We start from the raw sequence: 12,958 nt of genomic DNA, 5'->3' as shown, positions 1-12,958 counted from the left end.
ATAATAAAAATATTTAAAAACAAAACAGTACACAAAAGGATAAATGTGTGCCCTTAAAAGGGACAGTCCACCCAAAAAAGGAAATTTTGTAATCAGTTGTTTGTACACGTTGTTACAAACCTGTATGCATTGTCTTTCTTCTGTGGAATGCAAAAGAATTTTGTATGCACAGAAGAAAAGTCGTACAGGTTTAAATAGTTGAGAAATGATGAGAGAATCTTAATTTTTAAGTGGACTGTCCTTTCAAACAGCCTATCAACCATCAATAAATACACAAATAGTACATTTGTTCGTTTAAAACCATCCTTTAAAACCATAGTTAGCCTGTTGACTATTATTCTCACACACTCCATGCCATTCTTCATTTAACTGAAATACCCTTCATTAGCTCAATATTTTGGGGGTATGACCACAATGGGGTCCCCATTTATAGGCCGCCACATTAAAACCTGGGCATCGTTGGCATTAGGCTTAAGCAAGGCGTTTGTTGGGATGGGTTCATTTCTAACTAGGACTTGAGGCTGTTCCTGGATCAGAGGCTCCACAACTGTGGCTCTCTGACCCAGAGGCTTCATTGGATCCACTTTAATGCAGAGCTGCATCCTCCAGCGGATGCTTCGGAGTAGCACCATCTCAGCTGTGGTTTCATTCATGGCCACTAGCCACGTGGTGAAGCGCTGGTCCCTCTGGATGGAGCTCAGGAGAGGGGGACTGCTGGTGGTGCCCACTGGGACACTCCACGTCACACTTGGGCAGAAGTTGTCATTCATGCTGACGGTGAGTTTGGTGCTCTTCTTAGTGGGACCCACTATTGTGTACATCTCAGTGGTGCAGCCGTACCAGGGATAATTCACACCATCTGAATCACTAATGGCCTGGATCCGCCCACATTTTAGCTCTGGAAGCTCCCAGCTGGATCTAAAGAGGGAAGATGAAACGTCTTTCTCAGATGTTGTTCTTATAAAGAAGTGAGTTAATGCATTCTTGCAAATATTTACTTGGCAGTAAACGGGTGCCATCAGAATCCAAAAGAGCTGTCCAAAGAGCTGATAAACACTTAACAGCAATTCACAAGTTTTTAATTCAGATGGTTCTGTTAGGACTGTGCTGAATCATTAAATTAACTCATTATTTTAGTTTTCTTTCTGTACAAAACATATTCTCATCATTTCATAATGTTGCGTTAAACCACTAACGGCAGATTCAGATGACAACTTTCAAACTTATTGTTTGGCAGTCAATGAGACAGTCACAAAGTTTATATTTAAAAAAATTCTGGAATTGCATTTAAATAAAGCATTTACGAGTTTGGAATGACATGGGGGTAAGTGATTAATGACCAAAAAAATTACTTTGGGGTGGAGTAACCCTTTAATTCAAATCAAGGAAGTTATAAGGACTACATAAGATCTTAATTAACAATCCCGTTATTTCTTAGAAAAAAGCCTCCGCTAGTTTTCTCAGGGCTGGCACTGGTAAAGGACGAGCCTTTTGTTCTGTTAGGGGTGTGTTCAGCTCTGCTGCTTTTGAGGAAACAATCTCAGGAAATTGCACCATAAACATCACTAACATCCTGAAAATCGTTTTTTTAACATATTTCCTCGGCAGCATCATGCCACCTAAACTACGTTCAGTTCATTTTTACAATATTTCAATGGTATTGCACTGCCCCGAAAACCAAATCATATTAGTTTCAGACATGCGGAACTGTGTTGTTGTTTTATTTCTGCTTAAAATGCTTTACAGTACGCATCACAAATGCTTGTAATCATCATTTCTTTTAGGCTAAATAAATGTACAACTTTAAATAGGTGCACATTTATTGTCGTTTTTGTTTTCATTTTTAAAGTGTACCTTTTCACATAATATATTTTACCATTGAATATTGTTGGGTGCAAATCTTTAAAGACTTTAAAGACCCATAATGTGGACCCATAATAAAGCTTTCTGTGATTCTTGTGAAGAACATTATAATAAAGTAAAGAGCACTTTTCACTATGTTTTCGGGTCCCATCAAATTTCCACATTTTATATTTTTAAAAGAGCCCAAAGCAATAAAGCATTCATCAGTATACTGTCATACACTGGACGCACTTACACTCCTTCGCTTCCATATATATTGAAGAAATCCATCTGATTGCAAGCTTGAATCCAGCCAACGGTCCAGATCTCTTTGCAGAGCATGGGTGGCACCTGCACCTGAGCCGATGCCCTGAAGTAAGGCGTGCGGTATCGCAGAACCACATTAGAGGACTCATCGATGACAGTCGGGCTGGGATCAATGGAGGCTTGCAGTTCCAGGACCGTGATGTTCTCATGAAAACTGGGCTTGAGTTTCACACTCTGTACACATCCCATGGCGGAGCCTCTTCAGACTGGCAGCACAAACACCCATCAGTATCCAGATGAAGCAGCAACATTCATGATGACAGAAAAGGGCCCGAGTCTGTGGTCAGGGTGCTATGACATGATCCTGGCATGTCAGCATAATGAATCATTTCACGTCTTGTAATCTCTTAATACAGCATTAAAGAACCCCAGGTCTTTCCCTTCCTTCAGTCAAGCCAAAATAACAATATAAACCTTACATATTCAATCTCACGGCTGTTATGATAAACTTCAATTAAAGTGAATAAATAGCTATATCGTGTTGGTTGGTTAAAATATATGTCAGCTCATACGTGCCTTTGATTTTAAACCAGTAATATCTATGTAGCACCTGACAGGTACCGTCCAATAGTGCGGCATTACGACCTAGCTCTGTTACCTAGCTCCAGTCCTTCAGGATGACAGGAAGAACAAGCAACATTACTTCAAGTTTAAATCCACAGTCCCGTTACAGGTCCAACTCCACGCTGCGTCTTCTGGCATAACTTGAGACCAACATTTTTAATGTCAAATCAAATGTCGGTGCTCTTAATTTCCGCGTCATATCTGAGAGATTTACAGAGCGTGACCAGTCGGGTTACTTTGTGTCGCCCTTGTCCTATTATAGGCTAGTCAGGTTCCTCTGGTGTAATACAATACTTCAGCTGTTGGCTTTTTTTATCCAAGCGGCTTAGAATTAGACTTCCCTTCTTGGCGACGTTTTGCATCCTGGGTAGTGTAGTTTTGAGTCGGAGGCGTTCAACAGTCATCTTTGTTTAAAAAATTAAAAATAAAAATCTGCAAATGAAACAGAACCACTTTATGAGAAGCATAACAGACTGCGGTGCATGACTGTTATTTATAAAGCTTATCAAGAACACTGCATAGATATTGTACTCAGGGGAACTATTAAAACCAGTAGCTTTGCTAATAAGCTTTCATGTTTACAATTTTCTCTCCTCTCCTCTCTGATTACAATCAAGAAAGCAAAATTAACGGCATATAAATGGGGTGTTGTGGAATATTCCATATAGAGTTATGGAATATTTGTTTATTTGTTTTTAACGTTATCAGAAAGGACCTTTTTGGACAGTTTTTAGATGCTGAAAATAGTTACAGTAGCGCCAGTAGGCTAGTACTAATTTAAAGCTAAATATACATTAGGCTATAAGGTTTCACATTTTAAAATCAATAAACAAATAGGCCTGCATTTTACTTAGTCACTGTTGTTATTTTTTTTTTTAAAGCGGATTAAAGCGAATTATCTTATACAGTGCAACGCAATGCAATGCAATGCAAAAAAAAAAAATCATTTCGTCTATTTATGTGTTTATTTTTTTTTTTTAAGCAAGCACAAGGTGATTATCTTAACTGAGTGCCATTTGTTTATCTAGATTGTCGGCAGCATGTGGATGAGTCTCATGTATCCTGGCGGCTGGAATGTCTATTTTTAGTATAACTGGAATAGAAGTCGCAACACTTAGAACAGAGCAAGGCATGATCTGGGAATGGACATGGTAGACCGTTCACTGTCTCTCAGTGTGAAGAACAGGATAGTAAAACGCGTTTAGGCTGGAAGGTCCGCAGAAAATCAAAATGCCTGCGAACCAGACTCGAACCAGAGCAAGGGGCGAAGCAATGTGCTGAACAGACCCGAGTTCATGTCTCTGAATCAGCCCTTGAAGAGCGGTAGCGCAGAAGCTCGCGGCGCGGCGCGGAGGCCGTCGCAGAGACACCAGCAAAGTCAAAACCAGCAGGGCGCCAACGCGCAGCACGAGCCCGCCGAGAACAATAAGGAAAAGAAGGAATTACCAGAAGAAGACTGCATGCAGCTGAACCCCTCGTTCAAAGGCATCGCTATGAACTCTCTTCTGGCCATTGATATCTGCATGTCTAAACGGCTCGGCGTGTGCGCGCACAGCACGTCGTCGTGGGGAAGCGTGCGCTCTATGGTCAAGCTCCTCGCGCTCACTGGCCATGGCATCCCGTGGATCTTCGGCACGATTTTGTGTCTCACGAGAAGCAACACGTTGGCCGGTCAAGAGGTTTTAGTCAATTTGCTGCTAGGTGAGTTTGAGCGCATTCCCGATACGGAACGGGACGCTGGCTCTCTGGAGGACGTCCGAGTGTTATTCTGAAAATGTGTGTGGCTGTATAAACATCACTATTTTGGTCACGCATGAAACGTACACCAGCATGGACCGAGTGTGTGAGAGAAACCCATATTCTCGTTGTGACTTTATCGTCGTTTTAAGGACAATTTAAATGAACAGATTAGGGATATAATCGCAGCGCTGTGTGCGGTGTTGACTTTATTAGCGTTTGCGCGACTCTATCTGAAAGGAGGACGTGTATTTAAATGCAATGTACTTTTTGGCCCACTGTTTAGATGAATTATTTGATCAAAACGACTTTCAAATCAGTCACGAGAATGAGAACGATTGGAGCAGTGATCGGGAAAAGCACAGATCCTTTTGATGAATTTGAAATCGCAGGGCTTTTTGCAGCTGAGGAGGATGCTGTTGGGTTTGTAGGTCAGTGGATGAGGGAATACAAGGATATGTGTTCTGACCGACAGACGCATGTGACTACTTCATTACACTCCAGCATAATGAGAAGCTACTCTACAATTTATTATTTTCACTACTTCTTTAATTTCACTTTCTTTAACGGAACCGAACTGAAGCTGAAACACACAAGTTAATCTTCTCCCATCATTCACTCCCAGATGTATCACTTTATTTGCTCTCAGAACACATGCGAAGTAAGGTATTTAAGCGTGGTATAGGTCCATGCTGTGAAAGTGGATTTCGAAGCTCCACAGAATTGTAATGTAAAAGTGTTCCAGTGGTTTAATCCATTTCTCTGAAGTCGGTTTCGTGTCGTGCATCTTTATCTCTTTGGTGATCACGGTTTGTAAGCTTAATTACACTTACTAGTGCGGTCATGTGGTCTGCGCACGTGTCAGATATAAACCCTGCCAGAGATGTTCCTTTTATTACGGGACGATACCGACCTCTTGAGCTTTACCATGGGAAAAAGCTTGTATTATGGTAAACTTGGATTAGGGGTGCTTTGATAACCAGTCACATTAGCATGGATGTCAGGACGCATTCAGTGAATGAGAAAACCGTAGAAATCAATGCACCACTGAATCCTGTTTGTCACAAAAATTGTCACTTCTTTTTTTTTGTAAAGCCTAAAAATGGATTAATCAATGTTTAAACAAACGTTTAATGGCAAATATTTCAGAAATAAGCTCTTTCCTCTAACAAGAACTATTTCTGTCCTTCGTTGAGATGCGCAAAAAGGGGATTTTGCCTCCTTCATGGTACACCTCAGTGTTAAGGTGTTTTCTCGTTTGTCAGCAAATTTTTATCAGCAAAACGTAGTCATTTCTGCAGGAATCCATGTGATCAGGAACTGCAAGTGAGAGGGCAAAAGATTTCCTCATGCAGGTTTTTCACAGTTTTTTCATGAATTTTTCTACATTGATCAACAGAAAGTGACTTTCTGTGAGCTATTCATTGCATAGATTATTTTTGCCTGCCAAGTTTTTCAGAAAAATTAATTGTCACCACGACGTTTTCCCAACATTGCATGTACGTCTGATTCTCTTGTCACAAACAGCTCAAGTCATTTAGTTCATTCTTACTTGATGTTTCCAGATTAGTACACATTAGTGTTTCGGTAAAGTTACTTTTTAAAGTAATGCATTACAATATTGCGTTACTCTCTAAAAAAGTAACAAATTAAGTTACTAACTTATTATGGAAAGTAATGGGTTACTTTATGTTACTTTTTAAATCTTTGCAGGGAATGCTTGTTTGTTTAAAAAAAGTGAAAGAAAGTTCTTTTTGGCAAAAGTAAAAAGCCTTTCCCAACACAGGTGAAATGAATAAACCTCAGACTTAAGGAAAAGTAAATTCTATACAGCAGATTGCCATAAACATCCTTGCGAGTTTTCTATTGCTTTAATAACGTAAATGTAAATGTGACTGCTTTACAGCTCTCTTACTGGACGTGATGACTGTAGCAGGCATGCAGAAGTTGGTGAAGCGCAAAGGGCCATGGGAAATAGCGCCCAGTTTCCTCGACTACCTGGCCATGGACATCTATTCTTTCCCGGCAGCCCACGCAAGCCGAGCAGTCATGGTATCTAAATTCCTGTTGGCACACTTGGTGCTTGCAGTTCCCCTGCGTATTTTGCTAGTGTTATGGGCAGTCCTAGTCGGCATGTCCCGTGTGTTGCTGGGTCGCCACCATCTGACAGACGTCGGATGCGGCTTTGCCTTAGGATTCCTTCATTACAGTTTAGTGGAGATGGTGTGGCTGTCTTCCAACACTTGCCAGACTCTAATATCAATAGGAACATTCAACTGGAGCCCTCTACTGATCAGTACCTTTTGAAGGATTTCAAAAGTCGCCATACGTTTTTGTTTTATTTTTTTTTCAGTTCAAGTTAAGTGCCCTATGTCTATTTTAAAAAGCGTGTGCAAATTTTTTTTTTTTTTTTTTTTAATTAACAAGCAGCACATATCCATAAGCTTGATCCGACTATTTCTTGTTCCATTTCTGCCAAAGCAATATAAGGTTTGGAGAAATGCTCTGGAAAAAACATCAGGTGCAAAGTTTTTCCTTTCACTTAAAAAAAAAAAAAAAAAAGGATGTTGATGTAAGTATTTTTATTGCCGCATCGATGAAGGCCAAACCAGTATGTGCGATTTGTATCAGTCGGCTGATGGATTTTATTGATCACAGGAAGTGAGCGAAACATTTGCTCAGGGACTATATCAAGCAGCATAATGAGTCATTTCAGATTTCTATTTTCTTGGAATTGTATATAATTTTCAAAAAAGGTTTGAAGTTGTAAGTGAAACCACCGCAGATAATTTGGGATTTTTTCTGGACTGCTTTCTGTGTCTGGAGTTTAAATACAACTGTACTGACATTTCATGATACTATGAATGCATCACATTTATATAAATATAAAAACTTAAGCTTTCAAACTGAACATTTCAAGCACATTTTTCACTATTAAAAAAAACTGCAATGTTGTTTCTATGAAATTGTATGTTGTTTAATTCCGATCGCTGCCAGCCCCAGATGTGCCATTTTGTAAGATTTCCACAGCAGTGTTATGTACGGTATGGGTCTTCTGGAAATAAATGAATCCCTTCAATGAATTTTATACACGATTACTGTAAACCAAAAACGTCTTATAGTGTTGTACAGATTGAGGAAAAAAGATATCCTACATCAAACACATTCTGCATCTTTTATTAAGAGATTTTTTTTTTATTTTGTGTCAACTTAAAACATACTGTTGTGAATATGTATGTATGCAAGCGTGTGTGTGTGTGTGTGTGTGTGTGTGCATGTTTGGATTATTCATGCCTAAAAATGCAGAGATAAATACTTACAATGGATGCAACATGAATAAAATACATTTTATGGAACGTGATTACAACTTTGTACATTAATATTAATTTCAAGAAATCTCAAAAGCTTTTACAGATGGAAAATGAGAGACAGAGAGAGATGCATGAAATCATTATTTTATTGAAAGTTGTGGTAAATCTGCTTACATAAATGTGCAACAGCAGAGATCAAGCTTTTATTGAGATGGTTGCTTAATATCTCAGCAGCTGTCGAAGTCAGTCTCCGCACCCGCTTTTGCTTATAGCAGTGATCTGCCAGTTCCTGACCCTGACTCAGCAGTCTATAAATACCAGCAGGGGTCAGTCTCGAGTCCATGTTCACGCTACGACTATTAGAACCCTAGCAATGCTCTTGTGACCTACATACATAGGCACCTAAAGACTGCTCTTTTGAAACATAGTTGATTTTTGTTTAATAAGCTTCATACACTTGACAAACCGCATGAAGTTTATAGAGTTTCTCTGAGCAAAATTCCATTGCAGATTGAGCAAGATTCTAAAGGTATTAAAAGTCAATTCAGGTCAAACAATACTATTGTTCTTTAAGAACAGTTACACAACCTTAACACATGATGAAAAACTGACGGATGGATGACTTAACGAACAAACAAATAAGAGTTTAAAGAAAAATAGCTTACATGTGAACTAGTTTTTATTCTCTTTTTTCCTACACATTAAATTTATCTTTGTAATGTAATGAAAGGATTCAATTAAAATGTAAACGTGTAGGTTCAGGCAAATTAAGTAATATGTCCCTACTAAAGAGTATTAATATAATTCTGATGAGATGCCTAAACCAGCTAGTTTACCAATGTAATTTAATCCCTACATTCCAAAGATATGTTTATTGACTAAACATACTAAAAATACTTTTTGACATCTGTCGTGACCACTTTGGGCTAAACAAATAAACACAGACGTATCCACCGACCAAAACATGCTCTTTGAACTATTTTGTAACATAACGATAAGCAAACAAATCTATATATATATTTATAACATGATTTTGTGAAGAAAAAAACTTTGTCATTCCATTATATTGTTGCATCAGATACCAAGCAGGGCAAATGTAAAGCTTTAAGAAGTCATATCGCAGTTTATCGCACAACTGAACTTAAACCGGATTAAAACACAACCGTTTTCTCTATTCCCTTTTTTTAAAAACACACATGCACGCAATACGACATGGGTTAATACACGTTACAGGGGCTTGTTGACATGTGCCTTATAGCGTGACGTATATCCGGTTTAGTTCACTAGCATAAAGAGCAGGGACGTGCCCGACAAGTTGAGCGCTCCGTTGTCGCCTAAAAATCAAACACTTCTTCAAATAATTGTCGACAACATGGCAGAGAGCGACTGGGACACCGTGACCGTTTTGAGGAAGAAGGGATCGGCCGCACAGTCGAAGTCTAAGCAGGTATTTCACAGCCATCTGCTAACGTTACACAGTTTGCTGACGCTATTAGTTCACGTTAGACAAACGCGTCGGTGCCGTGACCAGCTTTGAAACGTTTGGCCTCGAATAATGCGCAAAATGGCTTCAATCTGTCCAAGTTTGAAATGCCGATCTGGGAATAAAAGCCGCAGAAATGTTATCGTCGAATTAGTCGGGGAGCGAAACGTGGCGGAAGCCTAAGAAACGCAGTTCGCGGAGTTTCGCTTTACATAACGCCGACGGTGCTTGTGTTTCAGGCTATCATTACTGCTCAGAGGAAAGGAGAGGCCGTCGAGACGTCGAAGAAATGTAAGCGCGTTAAAAATAAATAAATAAATACGTCTTCCGCGCGTTTTACGACCGGAATTTAAACGAGCGGTTTCTTCTTTGAAGGGGCTGCTGGACAAAACAAACAGCACGTTGTGACCAAGAACACGGCCAAGCTGGACCGAGAGACAGAGGAGCTCAGCCATCAGAGAGTGCCTCTGGAAGTGGGAAAGGTGATCCAGCAGGGCCGGCAGGATAAAGGCCTCACCCAGAAAGACCTGGCGACTGTGAGCGCTTTGTTGCTTTACTGCATGATTCATCTTTAATTACACCGCAGTGTGGGTTTACTTAAAAGTATATATAACTGTGTTTCTTGCAGAAAATCAATGAGAAGCCTCAAATCATTGCGGAGTACGAATCTGGGAAGGCCATTCCCAATAACCAAGTAATGGGAAGATTGGGCGAGCCATTGGTATGATTTTGATTTTGCTGAGCCATGCTTCACGTACTTTAAGTCCATCTCATAGACCGCCTCCTGTATTTTTAATACCAGGAGGGTCATCATAGAAATGCGCTATTTGTAGGCCTAAGAGTCGCTTAAAGCTGGTTTGGGATTTGGCCTGTGGCTTTGTTATCAGTGGATTCAATATAGATTTAGGTAGAATAAAATTAGTGGGGTCAGAAAGATTTAAAAATATATATTTTTTGTAAACGGTCTGTTATACTCATTAGGTCGGCATGGAAAAATATAGCGAAACACTTGATGTTATTTTTGTTTCAAAAGTTTTCTTTTTAATTGTGATTTATTCCTGTGCTGGCCGAGCTGTTTTGAGAGTGCTCCAGTCTGCAGTGGATCCTTCAGAAAAGATTTCAATATGCTGATTGGTGCTCAAACTGATAACTTTTTTTTTATTAGATTTGTTTTATTTTGATCAATAAACATTCAAAAAGGACAGTCAAATTCAATTTATTGAATCTTTTTTTGTTGTTGTAATTATAATATTACTGACCCCAAACTTTAAACGGTAGTCGTCATAAAAATATAGGTTCATATTTATATTAGTTGGCTTGAAGTACTATGTACTTTGCATAAAAATAAAGTATATTGTGTTCATTGTATAGCATAACGCTCTTGCAGCTATTGAGGTGGTCTAAGGTTAGGAACAGGTTTGGTAGTGTGGGTTAAATTTACTTTTAGTAATTCTAGTAACTTTTAAAATTGTTGAGGCAACCTTTATATAATAAAGTTCTGCATTTTTAACCGAACAAACATTTTAATTCATTTTGTCTTTCTTCATTGTTAAAATATTTTTTTCTTCTTAATTTTTAGGCCTTAAGTTGCGTGGAAAGGACATTGGGTTGCCTCTTGATTCTGGCCCTAAGAAGAAATGAATACAAAATCCTCGAAAGATCCACCATTCACTGAAACCTTTCAGTACTTGTATGATCTTTACAGTTAATCTTTATTAATTGCTGCATTACTTCATATTTTCTCGATTCAATGGTGGATCAGACGCACTCATATTGCCACCTACACAGAAGGCTTATTATCTAACGTTTTATGTCAGATGATGAAGACTTGGAATTATAATTTTTTTTTTTTTTTTTAGCCTGCTCACTGCTTTGAAATAAAAACTTATTTCTATGTCTGATTAAGTTGCCTTCTGAATGATTCTGCACTTTTTCAATAACTCGGTATTGGAAGTTTTCAGGAACCCCATTTGTTAAACACGCAGTTTAATGTTAAATGCTTTTCTGTAATAGAAAGAAAAATCATGCTTATTAACTCGGAACCTTTAAACGTCTAGTGGTTGCAGTCGGACTCGTATTCAAGCGGACGTTGTTGCCACAGGCAGTCGCTGGCGTTGTTTTAACAGGCTGCTGTTTTTCTTCGAATTACCACACGAGAAAACCGTTAACGGTCGATGAATTCTGAATACAAGGTTTTCATAAAACTGCGTTATTTCGATTATTAGCGGGTTGTTCGCTGCTACGTTTATAAAACATCGCCGACCAGCAAAATGCAGAGAGGATTAGCATCACCAAAGCCTCGTTTTGCTTTCGAGCAACTGGTGAAGACGAGCTTTTGAAGTCGCCGTTCCCCCTTCATCAAACCTGCTGCCTCGGGACATCTTTCTAACGGCATGGTCGAACGGGAGACGACGTCCGAGACCCCCACGAGAGACCTAGCAAGCCGCCGTCCCTCGCAATGACGGAGCGCTGTCCTTTAGCCGAGAAGGCGCTGTCGGAGGGCTTCGCGCGGCTGCGCTTCAAGGACACTTCTCTGCTGATCTGGCAGCAGCAGCAGCTGGAGCTGGAGAGAGCGCCACCCGCCAACTACCTCAGCCGCAGCCAGAGCTCCTGGTACAGCCAGTACGGCAACCAGGCAGTGGTGATACGGGACAAAACAAGACTGAAAGACTCCGATAGCACCGGACAGTCCCGGATTTGTGCTGTCATGTGATCCCGGTGTTCTTCTGGCGACGGATAGTTCTCACATTTGAGTGTTACTGACAAGTTTGAAGTATGGCATCTGTCCACATGTCATTACTCAAGCAGTTTAGACTAAACTTCATGATATTATACAGTATTTGTTAACGTTTGTGCAGTGCAACAGCAGTATTCATAGAGGAACATTACCTGTTTATTATATTTACAGACTGAAGAGTCAGTTGAACCAATCCGAAACCTAATTTTTAACCCAGATTAAAAGCGAACACTATATACCATTGCATGTCCCAATTTAACAAACTTCATATTCAAGTATATCATCACTGGTAGCAATATCATTAGGTTTTCGTTGCAAAATAAACCTTTATATTACTAAAGGCCTAGCAGGTATCTATCAATCTGTCTAGTGTGGTGAAAAATACATTACTTTGTCAAATTGTAATGTTTTTACATTACACGAAACGATCATATTTCTCACTTAAAACGGTGTCCACTAGCATGACTTACACTTGACAAAGAAATGTTAATATAACTTTTAAGTATGGGGCATTTGTTCCTTTTTACAGAATCTTGAAGCCTCAAAATGCAAAAAAAAAACCAACCGTTTTTAAAATGGAGATTCAAAAAGGTTTATAAAGTTTTAGTTGGTACATTCTGACAGCTAGACCTCAGTACACCGCTCAGTGTTTTTCAGTTTTACTGGTTTTAATGTCTTCTGAAACAAAATAAATATATATAAAAAACATTAAGTGCACTCAAATAAATATATCTAGATAGTAAAAAGACACTCCTATGGGTTTTTGTGATTTATTTACGAAAAACGAGGGGCTCAGTGTCCAAATCTCAAGATTAGCTTATACATCAGATATTACCATGTAAGTCTGTGCCAAAACATACTTGTCAACTTGCTTTAACTTGCTGAACTTAACATATGCAGCGCTACCAATTTTAAAATTTTACTCGAAAGAATGACATTTACATGTTATAAACTGCT

At 39.2% G+C, this 12,958-nt stretch overlaps 4 protein-coding genes across 4 annotated transcripts; 3 read left to right on the top strand and 1 right to left on the bottom strand.

Annotated features, from left to right (window-relative positions):
* Positions 1-208: 208 nt before the first annotated feature.
* LOC122345838 (protein FAM78A-like) lies at positions 209-3,137 on the bottom strand. The gene is made up of 3 exons (XM_043240325.1): positions 2,768-3,137; positions 2,099-2,375; positions 209-918 (listed from the first exon to the last, which is right to left on the bottom strand). The coding sequence occupies exons 2-3, from the start codon at positions 2,356-2,358 to the stop codon at positions 390-392; spliced, it is 789 nt and encodes a 262-aa protein (XP_043096260.1). The 5' UTR covers positions 2,359-2,375; positions 2,768-3,137; the 3' UTR covers positions 209-389.
* Positions 3,138-3,826: 689 nt separating this feature from the next.
* LOC122344776 (inactive phospholipid phosphatase 7-like) lies at positions 3,827-6,777 on the top strand. The gene is given in 3 exon segments (XM_043238343.1): positions 3,827-4,002; positions 4,005-4,434; positions 6,377-6,777. Coding segments are annotated over 3 exon segments (870 nt in total). The 5' UTR covers positions 3,827-3,963.
* Positions 6,778-9,042: 2,265 nt separating this feature from the next.
* LOC122345852 (endothelial differentiation-related factor 1 homolog) lies at positions 9,043-11,165 on the top strand. Its single transcript, XM_043240338.1, has 6 exons — positions 9,043-9,228; positions 9,504-9,555; positions 9,640-9,800; positions 9,893-9,985; position 10,070; positions 10,844-11,165. The coding sequence occupies exons 1-6, from the start codon at positions 9,154-9,156 to the stop codon at positions 10,903-10,905; spliced, it is 444 nt and encodes a 147-aa protein (XP_043096273.1). The 5' UTR covers positions 9,043-9,153; the 3' UTR covers positions 10,906-11,165.
* A 145-nt stretch (positions 11,166-11,310) lies between these two features.
* On the top strand, positions 11,311-12,513 carry LOC122345847 (putative uncharacterized protein BRD3OS). Its single transcript, XM_043240335.1, has one exon. The coding sequence runs from the start codon at positions 11,723-11,725 to the stop codon at positions 11,975-11,977; it is 255 nt and encodes an 84-aa protein (XP_043096270.1). The 5' UTR covers positions 11,311-11,722; the 3' UTR covers positions 11,978-12,513.
* The last annotated feature ends 445 nt before the right edge of the window (positions 12,514-12,958 follow it).

The sequence above is a fragment of the Puntigrus tetrazona genome, chromosome 5 (genome assembly GCF_018831695.1).
Source record: "Puntigrus tetrazona isolate hp1 chromosome 5, ASM1883169v1, whole genome shotgun sequence".
Taxonomy (NCBI): Eukaryota; Metazoa; Chordata; class Actinopteri; order Cypriniformes; family Cyprinidae; genus Puntigrus; species Puntigrus tetrazona.
Note: the sequence above shows the minus strand (reverse complement) of the source record. Positions and strands in the feature narration are given on the sequence as shown.